Consider the following 18,092-nt stretch of genomic DNA (forward strand, 5'->3'; position numbering starts at 1 on the left):
ACGCGCAGAGGCTGGAAAAGCGCAAAACACAATACAGGCGTTGTTTCAGCACCACAAACAGCATCAGCTCTTCAGAGGAGGAAGGAGGAGGAGGAGGAGGAGGAGGAAGAGCCCCTCCTAACTTACTGACGTCAAACACGCACACATGGCGAAGGAGGGAACATGATGATGGTGATGATGATGAGAGCAGCGTGCAACAACAGCGCCCAGCACAGATAGATGGATGGATGGATGGATGGATGGGTGGGTGGACTGATGGAGGAGAAAGATGAGACAGGAGAAGTGAATGATTACAGCCCGGAAGCCATGAAGGCGACACCAACAAAACGAGAACAATAATACCCCAAACAGGAAGTTCATGATTGATTCATCTCGTCATCTTGAGTGGGGGGAAAAAAAATAAACACGCAGCTCCAAATTCAGATTTACAAGTAACACAGATATCATGTTATCACCAAAAATGTGTGAAAACATGTAGTATTTTTGATATTTTATAAATACTCCTGCCCTCCATGTTTTTAGGTGTTGCCCTGCTCCAACACACCTGAATCAAATGCTCAGCTCATCATCATAAAAAAAAAACCCTGATAATTATGCATTCATTTGAATCAGGTGTGTTGGAGCAGAGCAACAGAGCCGGACCAAGACATAGGTGAACCAAGAGGCTGCTTGGGGCACCCAGATCACCACAGGGCCCCCCAAGAGGGTGTGGAGAAAAAAACAACTAAATTTACATATTAAATAAAATATTAACATATTAAATAAATCATGTAAAAACAGACCCCGAAAAAAATAAAAATAATGGGTGAATGCAATATGCTTCCGTACAAATTAATATTAATCCATTTGCGATTTTACTGCCATCTTAAGGTTAAAAAACAAAACAAGAGTGATACTGGTTTGGTGTAAATAACACAATTAGTTGTTGTTTTTATATCTTTTTCTGTCTACATGTACATTTCTTCTTTATTTTTATACCCCATTTGACTTGTGCTGTGCTTTTCTATTTTTATTTCTCGACTACTACTATACTGAGCGCCTGGAAATTTGCATTTCCCTGTGGGATTAAGTATGTTTCTATCTACCTCATTACAGGAAAGCTTGAGAATAAAACTCTTCCACGTACAGTATATGATTAAAGGTCTTGAAGGCTTGTTATTGTCCTACAAAACTACTCAAAACACTAGGATTTACATAGGTGTGATTTATAATGAGTCATACCTATATCTGCCTCAAAATGCACTAGAGGAAAACAGATAGTGTTGTCCTGCAATGTTCACAATATAAAGTCTTCATAAAGAACAGAAAGAAGAATGGATGTAGGGCTGCAACCAACAATCGTTTCTATAATTGATTAATGTGTTGATTATTTTCTCCATTAATGGATTAGTTGTCATCAGAAAATGTGTGATCAGTGTTTCCCAAAATTCAAAATGATGTTCTCAAATGTCTTATTTACATTTTACTTTTATTTTTAATGCTAGTTTTTGTTACATTGAGCAAATAAACCAGGAAAATATTCACATTTAAGATGCTGAAAGATCAGAGAACTTTTTTGTTTCAGTTATTTAAAGAACACAAACCGATTATCAAAATAGTTGCCGATTAACAATTGCAGCTCGAATCATAAAACCTAGAAAATAAGGCCGGAGGCATTGTTCAATAAGTGTCTTTACTATTCATTTTTCCTTCAGCAAACTTATTCCAGAAGCTTTATCTTAATGGATGTCTGAAGATCTTTCCTGTTACTAATTATGTTAATGTCCTTTGGTCCATGAATAAATCTTTGTTCATAAGCCCAGGAAGATTGGGAACAATAACATTCAAGTGATAATAGTTCATCTAATTCATTATATTACATTTTTAGTATCTATCTGTTATGAACTTTTAAGTTGTGATGGCTGTACTCTCATACCCAAAATTAAAAATTGTTTGTTTTTCTTAAGATAAGGCATTCACAAGGACCTTGACTTTTGAACACCAAGAAATCTAATCAGTTCATCTTCGAGTCAAAGTCAACATTTGTGCCAAATGTTCCATGATTGGCTCATGGTGTTCCTGAAGATATCACATCCACAAGGTAAACAAAAAAAAGGTTGACCTTGACCTTTGACCACCAGAGTGTAATCAGCTCATCCTTGAGTCAAAGAGAACGTCTCCGCCAAATTTATCAAAGGCATTTATCAACACGAAAACTGAAAGAAAAGAGAATAGTTAAAGGTCCAGTGTGCAAAATATAGGTGAAATTATTTGGAAGAAATTGAAATGAATAAAATGACTTATTTTGTATGATTGTATGAATTGTACATACCTGGAAAGAAAGACAGAAGGGAAAATATTCAGCTCCAATATTCAACAATAAATATTGACAGATTGTGCACACTGCGCCATCGAATGTGACTAAATCAATGCCAGTGGTAGAATTGTATAGTTCTGAGTAAAATGTTCCACTCAGACACACAAAGACGTGATGTTTTAAATTTGTGCCATTCCCCTTTAAAACATGGGTCAAGTGGGGGGATCGGAGAAAGTAATAAACATCAAGTTTGATTGATACAGTGGGTTTTATTCACACACACGCACAGGTATCACACTGCAGTCTACACTGCTGACAAACAGATTTGTATATATAAATACACACAGATAAATGAAAAAATATACTTATTCTGTATGAAATTGTTGAAAAAACACACGTAGAGCACAGATCAGTGGATAGGGAAGCCATAAAAACAGAACGACACTCAACCCATGAAAGATTATTCATGTGATGCAATGTAGTTTTATTTCTATTCATTTTATCAGTGCACAAGGTTTGAGACATACATGATGTGTGCACCAATGAAAAATGTCTGTAATGACCATAGTTTCTTTCAATATTGAAGTTTAAATCATTTATTGTGCCTTTTTTTTTGCAGTACAAATAAAAAAAATGCTGGTGTTTTACTCCCTTTCTCTGCTGTAGATTTGGGTCATATGTTTAATAAGATGGAAGTTATAGATCCAGAATGTGATTCAAGGTCCTCACAGAAGATTCAAAAATCATCCTGTCAGAAAAAGTATGCAAAAACACTCAATTAACCATTTATTAACAGATTATCTAAAGATCAAATCACCCTCAACTTACCCCTGGACGCCTGTGCTGTCTGAAGACGTCACTGCATGAGTGTGAAGCTGTTGCTGGACACATGTGGCTGTGCTCTTCAAGGCCACTTTAGAAGATCCAGCTACAAGAGAAGAAGAAGTTTAAGGTCTAACACACAATATTTTGGAGTTCACCTGCTTATCAAGTCCCTCATGGAGAACACTCACCATGTTTGAGGACAGTCAAGATGTGCAGGACAGCAGCCACTTCAAGAAGACTGCTGATGGCCTCAGACTCCAGAGAGGATCTGACCTCTCTCAAAAACGCCCTGAAAGAAGACAACATCAAGAAAATAAAGCTGTAAAATGCATAATGTCCTGTAGCCATGATCAGATCAGAAAAGAAACTGGATTGAGCAAATTTTACCTGCAAACAGGTGGCGACTTGAAGATGATGGAGAGCAGGACGCCGGACAGAGGAGGCATGTCCTCCACTGACTCTGGTGTGATCACCTCTTCAGGATGAGTCATCTTTGAAAAATTTGAGCACCGCAGAAGACAAAACATACTCAGTCTCCGACCCAAATATTTCCTTCAAATACATTTCTTTTGAAATACAATGAGTAAGTCAAGTTGTTACATCAATGCTTCAATGTTCCATCAGCTCATACCTTCTGCAACAGGTATCTCTTCTCCACAACCATGACTGCAAAAACAGTGGAAAAGACGCCACTGAGAGGCGCTCTGTCCCAGGTTTGTGCCACTTGGAGGAAGTCACTCAGACCAGACACTGCTGACTGACACAGCTACAGTCGAGGTAGAAAAAAAGACAAAGAGAATTATGCTGAAACTGAAAACTACTAGGAAAAGTCAATAAAGTAAATAAAGATAAAGGCCGACAGGTAATAAAGAGTGATGGATGACTGAGTCCAGAGGGAGGCCATTATACAACAATACAGCAGCCAACTGACATTAAACATCAAACTAACTACAAAAAATATTAAAAAAAAAAAAGATGATAACACACGTTCGTGTATAACTCATCTCGATGTACCTGTTTCCCCTTTTCTGGTTCCTTCTTAAGGTGGCGGGCCAAGAGTTCTATAATCTTCTGAAAGATGTTGGCCACCACACCCAGAATGATCGTGGTTTCATCCTCTGGGTTTTCCTCAGACTCTGCGTCGTTGTCGTCAGGTACGTAACTACCTGCCACCTCCTTTAGAACTGGCAGCACCGCAGGAATACCGAGGTAGCCTGCCTCTGAATTATTCAGACGCAAGAGGAATATTTAAATACAAGGCAATACACACTACCTTCTTCGACTTAAAACGGCTTTGTCCAAATTCAACGAAGCAAACGTAGAGCTCTCTCTCTCGGGACACTTGGGACACTCACCTGAGACGAGGACGAGCGAGCACAAGTGAAGGATTTGACGCTGGAACGTTTCGTCGCCTAAACCCACGAGCAAAACATCTCGACACACAGCCAGGAAGCTCTGGTTAAATGCATCAACGTACATAATGAAGAAGATAAACGACATCAAAAAAAAGGGCACACAACACTTAATTTAGAGGAATGACATTTCAGTATAATATTCACTTTACATTTCAAAACCACACTCTTATTTATTATTGTTATTTTTAATATCTGTTTGCAGCGACTTTTGGTAACAGGTTTTTTAATAATGGCAAAGATAAGGAAATACACCCATTTTGGAAAGGCACTGTGAGTAGGAGGTGGAATGTGCAGTACAGTGTGACTGTGTGGTCTGAAGCAGAACAATCTATGAGGAGTCTAATTTTACCGAGCAGAACTGAACGTCCTGGAATTAGAGGCAAAAGGTTGATGTTCTAGAATCCAGAGAAGATCATAACTCTTCATTTTCGTGATAGCATCAGTGCAGGCTGTGTATTAGATAAGATAAATATCTAAACTGGCAATTCATGAATACGGAGAGATGATTCAATTTATCAAAAGCCTGGCTTTACCTGCAGAGAAGTGATTTTTACTTGGACTGCTCTTTTAGGATGCACAGAGATTAATGCAAAGCTATCTTTAGGAAATGCGCACACGCACAAGCATCCATCCATATCATCCACATCCCCCACAAACCTCATGCTAGTGTTCTAAATGATGTTAAGAATCGACAAGCACCAGAAAGCTTAAAAAACACACATTCAATTTACATTCTTGTGTAATAACAGGCGTACAATGATGGCACTACTTTACTCATCAAACACACTTTTATTTACAGCTAATGTAGGAGAGGTGCTGTATACCAGCTCCTCTTCTGAGAACACTGTTTTCGTTCCAACCAGTCCAGAGACAGGTGTTATCCATGCTTCATTGGAAGCAAAGAAGTGATAATGAAGCACACAGGAGTTAAAATCGGAGTTGCTTTCCACCGCTACAGACAGCTAATGGTGAGGAAAAAGGAAGTTGGATGTTGAACTCACATTGGCAACAGAAACACTGTATATTAGCACTTATAATTAGTACAAATCTGCTACTGTAGAGGATGCTTTTTTATACTGTTGCTGATTAGGAGTTGCCAAAGCAGATTCTTTTTTTTTTTTCCAATTAGGCTTGTGACTCTTCCTAAATCAGCCCTCTGCAGGCTTGGGACTGGCACCAGGGGTAAACTTGTGCACCCACACAAGGGCTGAATAAATAACACAATTTGGGTTTAAGTGTCTTGCCCAGTGACGTGTCTGTGTTGAACTGTTCCAGTTCGAAAAAACAACCACTCACACCGTAGTGCGACTGGTACTAGTTAATTCCATGCATGCCCGGAGGAATTTCTAGCATTTACCATTGCTTTAGTGTCACTAATTAAGAATATCTTTGTGAAGATGCCCAACACATACTGGTTGAGGCTCAGTCAACTCTTAACGGATGTTTTCCACCTTTAATTCTGTAGTTGAATATTGGAGATCCTATCATGTATGCTGGCTTTTCAAAGCCATGCATTTACATACGTTATAGAGGAGCTCACCTCAATTATCTGCACGGGCAGTCGCTGTGACTCCTCTGAATCCTGCCCATCATCTGCCAGAAAGGGCAACACCCTTTCCGCAACCCAAGCTGCCACGTGCTCCAGGGAGAGCAGGTAGTCACGGCCCTCAGAGACCTGGGAAAGACAAACACATTCTTTTTTTTCTTCAAATCATTTTGTCAACACTTGAAATGATGGTTCCAATGTTTGGGAATGTACATTGGGAACATAATATTCCAAATGGAAACCACCTAAAAAGCCAGGTATACATAAGTATTACCATGATTTCTATTGATCCAGTGGCCCTGATCAGTGACAACTGTGGTGGCTCGTAAATCATTTAAAAATGCACTGAAAAGGGAAACTGAGGCTCACGCTATGTTGCAGATGTGCACCGAGGCGGCTGTGCAGCATGAAGGCCTTCAGTGCCGTCTCCAAACTGGGACTTTTAGGATCTTCTGTGGTGGAGCTAAGGTGAGTGTACAGCACCGACTGTAGAGACAACGGAAGGAAGCAACATGTATGGATGGATGTTAATGCAGGACACCATGAATTAAGAAGGTACACACTAAAAACAAGACTATTGACTGATGACATGTAATAAAAACTATACACAACATACCTTCCAGTTACCTAAAACTGTGTGGAGCTGCTTCAGTGGTTTCTGACCAAGAGCCAGTATTTTCTCTCGCGTTGAGATGTGGTTAAACAGGAACTCCAGGTAAGCCAGTGCCAGGTCTGGTTTGGCCTCTACAGTCTCCTGGATACGTACCCTTCTACTGGTTGCAGTCTTCTCCTAAAGTGGACCAGAAGAAAAGATTACACACTTAGAGAGTCACAAGGACACATGTCAAGATTAAACCTCTGTTTTCCTGAGGAATGGAACAGATTAAATCAAAACTATAGCAACTTTTTATCCCTTTCTGTTCCAGCTCGTTCATGTTACACTGACTGACCCCTTGCTTGGGCAGAGGTTCAGTGAGCCATTCAGTGATGAGTTCAAGGACGTCAGCAGCTTGACCCCAGCAACAAATGCAGTCTAACAGCTGGCTGTACTGTGTTTGCACAGCTCCTGGTTCCATTCTCTTCAGCCTGGACAAAACACCACAACTGAAAATGAAAAAGAATGGCGAGAAGTGAGTCGAAAATATTACTTCAATAAACACTGCATGATTGCCTTGATTTACTGCTCACCTGAATGTTGGGACTGCAGCCGGGGGCATAAATGAGGCCAGCTGTACGAGAGGAACAGTGCAACGCTCATCCTGAAACACAAATCAAAAAGTCTTACTCCAATAATTGGATGTGGAAGAATCAAAATTGAAAAATTCCAAAATAATACTAAACACAAACACTGATGTACCTCTAAGGCCTGGAAATATTTCGACATGACATTTCCAAACTTGGCAAAAATGTATTTCTGGGTCTCTTCGTTGTGTTTCAGAGCCTTCTCCACACTTCTCCACAGGATGACCACGACCTCCAGCAGACCGGACACAACAGCCATGTCTTTACCCAATGTTATAGGTTCAGCCATCTGCAAGGCACACAGACATGCACAGGGTACTTTCACATCCAAACTCATGAAAGCTGACAGAACTAAAATGACAACCACTGCCTCAAAAACAACTATAAAAAACTGTTTTGGATCTAAGTGATAAAACATACAAAGTTAACTTTGAAGGGATTAGTCTTTTAATCAGTCCTTTAATCAGGGTTTTGGAGTGCTGGGTTAATACAACAAGCAATTAGAGGATTAACTGAGGAAAAAAAAGGCTTTTTTTTCTCCTCCTCAGTTAACAAACGTTTCTCTTACTGCGCTGTTCTCCTTGTTGCTATCGTTAAGCTCACTCATGTCACAGTTAGCCTGAATACAGCTATTCAAGACGCGGCGGATGACCAACATCAGCTTTACTGGAAAACAAGAAAAAAGAACAAGTATGATCAACAAATAGCCATTAGGAAAATTGAATTGAAGTAATAGCGTTTCAGTAACAGATAAACACAGTATTTACTGATGTTGGTTGGGGCTGTGTGTTTGTATGCATGCTGATAGAACTTCCTGGCAGCCACAGGATTCATCTGGATGAGGGTGATGCACCGACTGCACCACTCTTTCTCTGACTCGTTGACGGGGAAAAAGGAATTAAAGAGCAGTTCGGCGATTCGTTTCGAGACCGACGGGCCATCAGTAGCCAGACGGGCCAGCAGGTGGTCCATGTGGCACACAGCCCAGAACTAGAGAGTAATAACAAGTAATAATAAGTTGTCATAGCGAGAGTCAAAAACAAAATACTAATTATGAACAGACAGAAAGGTGAATCTATTTTTACCATTAGCTTTGTTTTGTTTCATGAATAAAAACACTGTTTATTGCATTATCTTACGATTCAATTTTAATAAAAACGAAGCCCAAAGCACGGGTTAAAAACTGTGACAATCAAACAATAAATCAAAAAAGAAAGCCTACAACATGCTGTACCTTAGCAGCTCGTACTGCCTTGGCTTTGATAAGCATGTCAAGGAAAGCTGCGCGGACTTTCTCTGAGTTGTCATGAAGGCTGTACTTGAGGGTGGGTAGGAGTTTTTCCAGCAATGGATGGCTGAGTGCGTTGTCCAGGATGATAGTCAGACTCTAGGGAGAGCATTAGACAAACCACAAGTCATTAAATATCTAGCTAGTGAAGTGCAGTCTGCAGTGATAATAATCTCTTTTAATATGGCTGAACAAAATATTAGGTTAAGATTGTGAGACACATTAACTGCCAGTTTATAAATGTTCTCATCTTACATCTTGGTTTTCGTCGGACTAACCATGTCTCTCTTTGTTTTCCATGAGAGAAAATGTCCATACCTTAAAGACAGAACAACGGACATCAGGGGAGCTGGTGTCATTCGCCAGCTCTGTCACCAGCTTCTTCAGAAAGTCTGTGAGAATTGTAGGAGGGATGAGCTCCCAGCACTTAGCCAAGATCTTACAGACACCGAGGGCAGCATTGGAGCGTACAATGGGGTAAGGGTCTTCAAGGAGGTTCTAAAAATGACAGACAGGGAATGGTTTTACTTTCTCACACTTAGAACCAAATGTGACTGAATACTTTGAGTGACGCTCACCATTGCTGTGTCCAGCTGCTTTTGAATGTTCTTGTCTATAATCTCTTTGCTCTGACTCGGGTCATGGACTGGGAAGGCATCCGTGAAGAGCAAAGTGGCATTTGCACGTACCTCAGAGTTGGGAACCTGAACAAATTAAACAGACCCAGATCACGCTAGAATAAAATACTACACATAAGCGATGAATGAGATGCATTTCAAAAATCCATGTGCGTACACTTAAAGCTTTCCAGAGAATGGGCTTGTAGAGATTATCCAGCATCTTGTCCACGTTGGGGCAGCTCTTCCTTGAATGGAAATAGCTTACAATCTGCAAATATGAGCAAGGAGGTTAAACTGCTTTTGCTTCAGTGAGTGCATGGAACAAAAGATGTTGGGTGTCAAGTCTACCTGTCGGACTTTGGTATGGACAGGAGAGGATCTGTGAAGGAAGATGGCACACTGCATAAAGTCCTGAATGCACGTGCTCTCAATCTGTTCCAAAAAGTCCCCCCGAGCCTTCTTCCATGCTCTGAAGTAGATCTCCGTGATATGAGTAGTTAAAGCTCTGAAAGCAACAAGATAGTGGTTAGTATTGTAATTAGAAATTAAACACCTGTCAAACACAGTAAAATGAGTGTCTTACTTGCTGTAAAATTCCAACTGGTTTTTGATGGTGCCGTGAATAACCCAGATGAAGTCGACATTCCAGCTAAAAAGAAACACCAGGAACCGCTTCCCCTGTGGCAACATACACATCATGAGGGTGACAGCTCATGGAAAAAGCAAAAGGACACACAAACACACACACACCGGCTAAATTTCACACCGCTTACGTCGTCATTCTTGATGTAAACGGGATGGTGAAAACACTGAAGCAAAAAGTCGATTATTTCCTTGTTATCTTGGGATGAGTAGTCCAAACTCAGGAGCACATCACGGAGACTCCAGACTCTTTGGATTTCCACACCCTGAGAAGAGACACAAGGTAAGAGATATGAGTCATGCAAATATAATAACATAACATATAAATAAAGTCCAGCACGTGCTGTGACATGTAGCTGAGGTCGTACACTGACCGGTCTCTTCAAAATTAAGCTCTTCTGCAGCGAGATGACAAATGCAGTGTGACCAAACTTTTCTTTCTCTTTCAGCCCCTTCTTCCACCAGGCCTCACACAATGTGTGGATGTGGAGCTGCAGCGCTGTAGGTGTCTCTGAGACAGGCAGTGACACCAGAACCACTGAGGGAAAGGCACAAAGAAGAAGAATCTGACACCAATTTCATGTTTGAAATAGAGAGAAACACAGTGCAGAGACACTCACCATGAAGTTTGTTGACAATTTCCAGGAGGGCACAATAGGTGTCACCGTCTTGCAAAACCTTCAGAGACACTAACGCCACAAGTGTCACACTGTCCACAGCAGCTATGACACGTTTCTGAAGGAAAAGGCAAGATGTTAAGAAAAATGTAAAGGAAGGTTACGTTCAAATAAATTCTTTCAGCTTCCCCCGCTCTACTAGGGGTCACCGCAGCGGATGATATGCATATTTGATATGGCAGAGTACACTGGATGTAAATTGGGGTCGATTTAGAGTGTCCAATTAACAATGAGCAATGGGGATTGGGTACCCTGCTTGGCTTGTACCTTTTTGGTCATAAGCCAAGTTTCCTTTCCACTTGGCTATGAGCTGCCAAATTACCATATGGCAAATATTTTGTATAAATCATATAATGTGGAAAAGGGAGCATAAAACAACGTAAAATTAAGGGGATAGACCAAACGTCAAGAAACCTGTAGTAGTAAGTAGGAGTTAGGTGAGGGGGAATGTAAGGTTTTGAAAATACATTTTTGACTTTCATTCAAAGCATTATTATCTATCGTTATTATTATTATTATTTTTATTTATTTTGTAAGCATTTTTATAAAGGCTCACAATTGTGCTGTGTCCTGTTTTGAAAGGCTCTATTTTTTTTTTTAAATTTGAATTTTTAGCCCAGCATTTTATTTTATAACACTATATCCTTTAATTTTGGTTTAAGGAGGAAATAAATTGCAAGTACCAATACTATTGAGTGGCAATCCAAATCGAATCAGCACCCAAGTATTGTGATACAATTAAATAGTAAGTCTACTGAAACGCGAAGGATTCAACTGTATATAAACTGACTGATAAACCCACAGGGTCTTGAGCCGACTCCACCTCCATGCCCTCTTCCCTGCCAGGCTCTCGTCTCTCCTCCCAGCGCTCAGGAGGAAGCTCCTGCAGGACATCTTGAACGAGGGAAGCCAATCTTTCCCACAAAGCCTCCCTCTGGTCTCTGGGCATCTCCTGCACCACCTCCTCCACATCGAAGGGCTCTGCTTTGTCTTTCTGCTCAGCAAGACAGGCAGTAGAGGGTTAGACAGGAGCAGAAACAACATGAGACACAGAGTTTAGCTACAAAATACCTTTATATCTAGAGTAAACTACCAAATAATTTAATACAGCTTGAAACTAATGCAAGTGTTTCACACATTAGTTTGACCTCTTGTGAGATGCATCCTATAACATTATAGGAACTGAATTACACATAGAAATTATTAATAGCAGAAACCATCAGAAATCACATCATAATCAGGGCTATCAACTTGATTTTCAAGTTTTTTTTATTTTACAAATAATACTTTTGACTGTTTTTGCAATTTTCTGTTTTCAGAAAAATAAAGACAAAACGGAAATGAGTGAAAGCTGCACAAGATTACCAAGCTGGTCCAACTGCTGTCACAGTATCAAGGTGTAAGTTTAATTCTTATACTCACAGATATCCTGTGCAACTCTGTCTAAATGCATTCATTTGGTAAATTAACATGCATATATCTTTAAAATAACATGCAGGTTTACAGATTCAAAAACTATAATGGCTTTTAAGAAGATGACAATATGAATAGCCAGAAACATTATTTTCGACAAATTTCCTTTGGTCACAGTTTATGCTTTAAAAATTTGGGCTCAATGAATATTCGTATAAAATCCAACCTAACACACATGTATGAGATTTAAGAGATGTACAGTATGTCACTTAAGATAAATGTGAATACAATTGTAGAGCTTGCACGATGTGAAGTGTGAATATCTGCAACTAAATTATGGATTGTCATGATTCCAGTTTGAGTTATCTACAATCTAATTCTGACTAGTCATATTTCACCGGAAGTAGGAATATATTGAACTGGAATAAGGACAAGTAAAAACTATTTTCTAGGTATTTCCTCTCATAATTTATTTACACAAATCAGAGCGATCTGTAATGACAAACCTCACACATTATTGACATCATGTGTCCTAATGCCATTGTGGAGGCATAAATAAATGATGCATATCTATAATACATGTCAGAGTACCTATAAATATTAAAAGGCGTGCCACAAGTGAACACTTCATAATTTACTTACGTGAAGTTGAATAAAATGCAGGAAATCCTCCACATTTTCTTTGCGCGCCGCTTCTAGAAATGCCTCTCGCTTTGACATGGTATCTGTTTTGCGAAGTGAATGTTTCCAGCAAACCTGCAATTGAACAAAAAACCTCACCTTTACAGTAAAGCAGTAATACTTTTGATAACTTAGCGGTAACAACCAAAAACAAACATGGCTGTCAGTATGTCTTCTAGTGTTTAATCGTAGAAACGAACGCAAACGCCACTCTAAGTTTGTTTGTTTACTAGTCGTATAATACCTTCTAATTATTAAAAATGGCTAAACAAGTAGCGACAGTTGTGCTTATTACCTGTTATTTATAATGTTATCAGGCAGCAGCAGCAAAAATAGCTACGTCCCATAACAAACCCGAACCCGCGCAAATTTGTTTTGAGTCGGCGCCGTGCGTCATGGCGTCATGACGTCGTACGTCGATCATCTTCTTCTTCTTCTTCTTAGGTTTTTGGCAGACTGGCCGCGATAACTTCGTATTGCTGCTCTCTACTGTTTGATTTTCATAGTTTTGCCAGACAGTTATTTATATTTCGCCAATATAGTCCAGTCGTGTTGAGTACATTCGAGTCTAATGTCACTGTACCTGTCTAAACTGTTAAGAGATATCTTGCGTCGTAAAAAAAAAAAAATAAAATAAACGTATAATTGTAATTAGCTTCTTCTGCCACTTGATGGCGACAAATCACAGCTTATAGGTTATATCTGTGCCTGTAGTTGCCCTCACGCACTTAGCATCATTGTGTTTTAGTTTTTATACCACGTGATTTATTCACCCATTAGCAAACCACTCTCATCAATTAGATCCCAATTCTCGGGGGAAATTATTCTGCAAGGTCGAATTTGTTGTTGTAGTACTTAATAACTTAGTAACTAATGTTGAAACACACACACACACACATTTACATACGAGGACGTTGACAGCCATGCTCATTCAGGCAGCGATACCGGAAGCGAATGCGGGGCTGCCATGGGGGCTGCTGCTTGGGCAGGTGCGGTGTGCATCCGTGGATGTGTGCATCTTGTGAAGCGAAGACCCACGATTAGTCGTGATGCTGTGGACATAAAGTGCTCAAGCAGGGGCGCAAGCTTGAGCACAACATAAACGTTATTAAGCAGAAAATTGACTGCCGTTGGTGGCATGAGTGTTTGTTGTGGTCCGCAGGGAACCGTCCAGAAAAGGGAAACATATTTATTTGGTTCCGGGCCTAGTCCATTCTAGTTACGACCAGACAGAGGTGGGTCTTGTTCAAACCCACTCTGTGTTGTGTGTCCAGATTTTAAATTCTGATGTCAATTTGCCGACATTTGAATTTTTTGTTCCTTTTAAATTCTATTTATTTATTTGAATTTTGCCCATGGACACTTACTGCTTGATTGTTTTTCCCCTTCCAGCCAGAATTAAACTTTATTGCCCATATTTTCACTCTGACTTTTTCTTGGCCAAATCCACTCCCATTCCACAGCGTCTAGACTACCTTGACAAAAGACCATTGTTTAGAGAAAAAAAAATGCAAGAAGAATTTCAGAATTGAAACAGTTTATTCTTCAAAAGCCACAAGGCATCATATCATTCAAAAATAATAAAATTAAGAAGGCAAAAAGTACAGAGTGGGTCTTTAAGGCACGGGATAGAGAACAAGAAAATATTCATAAGCTCAAATTGACAGTAATAAAAGTGATAAATGCATGGCTAAACATGTACATAGCTGCGCCATCTTAATCCCAGCAGTCCTGCTCAAAAATGCAATAATTGTCTCTGTACACATTTTCTTTTTTAGTTTCTGGTATGAACAACAATCCAAGCCCTGTTCAAGTATCTTTTTTCATATTATACATCACCCACAGGTCGTTAGGGACAATATTCAAAAGAACCAATATTGCACAAAGTCCTCTTAAAACATTCAGAGCAATCATTTTTATTTAATTTGCATATGTGCATTCCATGTTTGTAATCAAGCATAAGGAACAATAAGAGATAAACAGTCAAATAACACTTCATGACAAATAAAAATTATATATATATACTGTATATAAAAGTCAAGACTGCTACTGTATCTGTTCCTTTGGAAATTGTTTTCTCACACAGCAAATTTGTCGCATTCTTACAAACAGATTTCAACACAATTTTCATTAAAATAAATAAAATGCCATGAAAGCCCCTGCAATTCTGATAACTCAGTGTCAGCAACTCCATATTTACACAACACACTAAAAACAGACACAGTTCAGTTTGTGTGTTTCATTACAATTATGTGAAAACATCTTTAGGATCATTAACGGAACAATATCAGGAAATATTCAAAAATACTTCATTACATGCTGATATAATTCCCATAACTTACATGTATATGAAAAATAAACACCAAAACAACTCATCGATGTGCCCTTTAAAATAACAAGGTAACTAAATTATAGCGGAAAGGTGAATTCACAATGTGAGCAGAGGGTCGTGAGTACTTGTTAAGCTTTGCGAGGACAATCCATCTTCACTTAAACTATACCTGCAAGAAAAAATTAATAAAATAACATAAATATAATAGCAAAAGGAATCAGTCAATAATGCACAGGGCACATATAAAATCCAAACTTACCATTGCGTCCATCCTCTCGCTATATCCTCCCCACTTAAATCTACCAAAACCTGCAATTTTGAACCAAAAGTAAAGGAAGAATTGTAATTTTGAAGTACTTGTGTCTGACTTTGATGCTAAAAAACAATGAAAACAATAGCCAGAAACCAAAACCAGCAGGAGTTACCTTTCCCAGGAGCCCTTTGTGTTTGGACAGGATGCTCCCTCCGTTCTTTACTGCTACATCCAGAGTTCTCCTGTGGAGCTCCACCATAGATACATTAAACTCAAACCTACAAGCAACACAAACATGTTTAATGTCACTCATATGTCTTGGAATATCAACAAAAAAATCTAATTGTTAATAAGATAACTTAGCTATTGTAGTATTAAATTATTTATCTGAGGAAATGGCTTCCTTGCTTCCTACAGGTGGAATAAAGCTGCTCACTATTAAGATTTGTTGTCAAATCCACTGGAAAAAGAAATAAGATGCCAACACAAGAAGAAAAACGATTTGAATTAATATGACTGTAACTTAACTCAGAGCTATGTTTATTACAAATGGGTACTTTTAATTTAATGTAGTTTGTGATACTGATTTGTAAAGTGTACACACGGCTAAATCGACTGCATGAAGATTTGTGAACAAAAACACACGTAATGTCCAACAACTCTCTTCTAACTCAATACATTGTGGCTGACAGGTACTTAAAAGTCCAGTATTTAAGAATTAGTGACATCTAGTAGTGAGACTGAGAACTGTAGACTCCTGAAAACATGCGTTAATCTCCGACATTTAGCAAGGAAATGTCTAAAATCTCAATATTTAACACAGGAGGCGTCTGGTGTATTTAGCAACAGCGCCGAATCACAACCCGTTTGGCCGTATTTCAGTTCAGTGATTGTGACAGACAGAGTCTGCGCTCCAGTAAAACTTATTAATTAACTGATTGTAATGATTCAGTACACAGAAAACAACTGCTTTGCCTGTCACTAGTTTGTGTGTGTTGAGGCGGTACTACAGTAATGGAAAACAATGTGACTGATTACAAATTGACAAACTGAGTAGAGCCGAGTAGTTTTATCTAGGAGTGCATTAGCTAAACCCTCCTAGATGTTACACACTGGAGCTTTAATATACCAAAATAGCCCCATAGATCCGTTAAAAAAGTGTCCGCTATCAATAACACCATAACTACAAACAGCTAAATCTAAAGTATTCACATGTGAGAAAACAAAACCCACGTGAACTCCAACAACAACAACACTCATGCAACCACAAATCAATAACATGCAAGTGACAGGTATGTTAAGCTAGTATGATTCTCCAAACCCACGTTTGATCATAAACAGGGTTAAGGGTCCTCTTCGTTGTGCTGGTCTTCCTCCTCCCTGTCCGGCTCTTGTCAGGCAGTAAATATAGGCGGATGAAGGGATCTGAGCCATCTTTGGTGAAGGCTATCAAGTTACTGAGGACACACAGGACAAAATTGCTTCACTCACATGTTGTCAGGCACATGACAACAGTTTCACTCTCAAACGTGCTGTACAGTTCCACTCAGAACTAAAATGGTCTGCGTACTTAAAAATCGGGCTTGAGCCAAGAATCAAGGACAATAGTGAAGTGGGGTTTTTTTTTTGAATCCTTCACAGCACAGCGCACATTAAACTCATGATGATGACCTCACCGGCAGGAGTGCACCACCACAATAAGCTTGTTCCTCTGAGAGCTGTGTCGAACTGTCAGCTGGACCTCGCCCAGGGGAAACTGGCCCGGCGCCGAGCCACTGGAACCACAACAGAGTCACAGTCAGTGTCACGTCTGAAACTGATTTTTTTGGAAATTTAATACAAAAAATAAATAAAGTATTTGTGGAGTTTCCCCACTAGGTGCTACTTCTAGGTCAAACAGGGGACCAAGATATCAAGTTTAAATGTTTTGACTCGTATGAGCTGTGCTGCAATAGCAAATAAAACTTTCTCCTTTAAAGCGGCAGTGTGAGTAACTCAGCATGCAAATAATGAAACATCTGAAAATAGGGTCATTTAAGCAATACTATCAGACCTGACTTTCTTGACATTTGTGTGTATACAGTGGCAATGCAGTGGAGAACAGAGGTGTTTATTCCATCAAAACTGCTGAATGGCTGGGGCTTTTTTTTAAGCAGTAGAATGCACTTCAGAAACTTTTGGTGGAAGCTTCTTTGTGTTTTGACCATAGTCCAATGATCATGTACAGCTACTGTATGTGTAGATATCAACAGGCAACATGAGATCTAAACATGATAGGACTGAGTTGAAATAACTTAAATAACTAAATAAAAAAACAATAAAATGTAAAGTAAGAGATCTAGAGCAACAAGGACAGGTGACATTAAATATAACAAATAATTTCTGCCTATTTATTTACTTCTGCAGTTGACGGAGCCTTTGTTGAAGCTCCAGACTGGCATATGGCAGGGAGATATCCGAGGCCAAACTGGGCGTGGACTCCTTGTGAGGCAGGTGTTTCTGGGAACTGGAAATGCACATGCTGAGGTTGGAGGTACTGCGGAGAGGGCTGGCGGAGTACGGCTCGCCGTCCCTGTGCTGGAGGGTGAAGGTGGAAGCGTCTATGGGGGGCGGAGGTGTGGGCGGAGGCAGCGGGGAATCTGAGGACTGTCTCTGGGTGGAGGCTGCAGTTGGCTGCGGCAAGCTGGATTTCCTGACCTGCACGGAGGAAGGCTGGTCCGAGGACACCTGCTTCTCAAGGGACAGGATCTGAAGGACATGAGGGAGGACATCAATTCTTTATTTATTCAAATATGATAAAATGACAGCAATGTTTCTTAAAATAAAAAAAAATAATATCCATAAAAATATCTGGATTATCTT

The 18,092-nt window shown here is 39.6% G+C and overlaps 3 protein-coding genes across 7 annotated transcripts in view; all 3 read right to left on the reverse strand.

The window, feature by feature from the left end:
• The window catches only part of ptprn2 (protein tyrosine phosphatase receptor type N2), a 127,667-nt gene extending 127,579 nt beyond the window's left edge, over nt 1–88 (reverse strand). For both annotated transcript variants that reach the window (XM_058646598.1, XM_058646589.1), the window contains exon 1: nt 1–88. This exon is cut by the window's left edge and continues 268 nt beyond it. The gene's annotated coding sequence lies outside the window, so the exon portion shown is untranslated.
• Nucleotides 89–2,576: 2,488 nt separating this feature from the next.
• ncapg2 (non-SMC condensin II complex, subunit G2) lies at nt 2,577–13,018 on the reverse strand. 2 transcript variants are annotated; one of them, XM_058647311.1, is made up of 27 exons: nt 12,941–13,018; nt 12,607–12,720; nt 11,354–11,545; nt 10,495–10,609; nt 10,249–10,412; nt 10,006–10,140; nt 9,816–9,910; nt 9,581–9,737; nt 9,408–9,500; nt 9,191–9,316; nt 8,931–9,110; nt 8,559–8,711; nt 8,092–8,314; nt 7,893–7,990; nt 7,440–7,613; nt 7,271–7,341; nt 7,033–7,186; nt 6,699–6,872; nt 6,452–6,568; nt 6,077–6,211; nt 4,477–4,576; nt 4,136–4,341; nt 3,753–3,887; nt 3,509–3,612; nt 3,310–3,410; nt 3,125–3,224; nt 2,577–3,044 (listed from the first exon to the last, which is right to left on the reverse strand). In XM_058647311.1, exons 2-27 carry the CDS (start codon nt 12,682–12,684, stop codon nt 2,993–2,995), a joined length of 3,432 nt encoding a protein of 1,143 aa, XP_058503294.1. In that variant the 5' UTR covers nt 12,685–12,720; nt 12,941–13,018; the 3' UTR covers nt 2,577–2,992. The 2 variants fall into 2 exon arrangements, with proteins under 2 accessions (XP_058503294.1, XP_058503284.1); XM_058647301.1 differs by having other exon boundaries at nt 11,342–11,545.
• A 1,527-nt stretch (nt 13,019–14,545) lies between these two features.
• The window catches only part of esyt2b (extended synaptotagmin-like protein 2b), a 33,277-nt gene continuing 29,730 nt past the window's right edge, over nt 14,546–18,092 (reverse strand). For all 3 annotated transcript variants that reach the window (XM_058626825.1, XM_058626816.1, XM_058626808.1), the window contains 6 exons: nt 17,629–17,978; nt 16,907–17,005; nt 16,556–16,687; nt 15,403–15,508; nt 15,237–15,286; nt 14,546–15,146 (listed from right to left, as the gene is read on the reverse strand). In XM_058626825.1, the coding sequence (XP_058482808.1) occupies nt 15,074–15,146; nt 15,237–15,286; nt 15,403–15,508; nt 16,556–16,687; nt 16,907–17,005; nt 17,629–17,978 (810 nt within the window). In that variant the 3' untranslated portion in view covers nt 14,546–15,073. The remainder of the gene's footprint in view (nt 15,147–15,236; nt 15,287–15,402; nt 15,509–16,555; nt 16,688–16,906; nt 17,006–17,628; nt 17,979–18,092) is intronic.

This window comes from Solea solea, chromosome 1 (genome assembly GCF_958295425.1).
Source record: "Solea solea chromosome 1, fSolSol10.1, whole genome shotgun sequence".
NCBI classification, from domain to species: Eukaryota; Metazoa; Chordata; class Actinopteri; order Pleuronectiformes; family Soleidae; genus Solea; species Solea solea.

Bases quoted from the DNA above. Each gene is read 5' to 3' on its own strand.
- ncapg2 (XM_058647301.1), bottom strand. From the start codon at position 12,684: ATGTCAAAGCGAGAGGCATTTCTAGAAGCGGCGCGCAAAGAAAATGTG. The intron at 11,546-12,606 runs GTAAGTAAATTA...CTTGCTGAGCAG, and splicing joins TGCATTTTATTCAACTTCAC to AAAGACAAAGCAGAGCCCTT. The intron at 10,413-10,494 runs GTGAGTGTCTCT...CCTTTCCCTCAG, and splicing joins AATTGTCAACAAACTTCATG to TGGTTCTGGTGTCACTGCCT.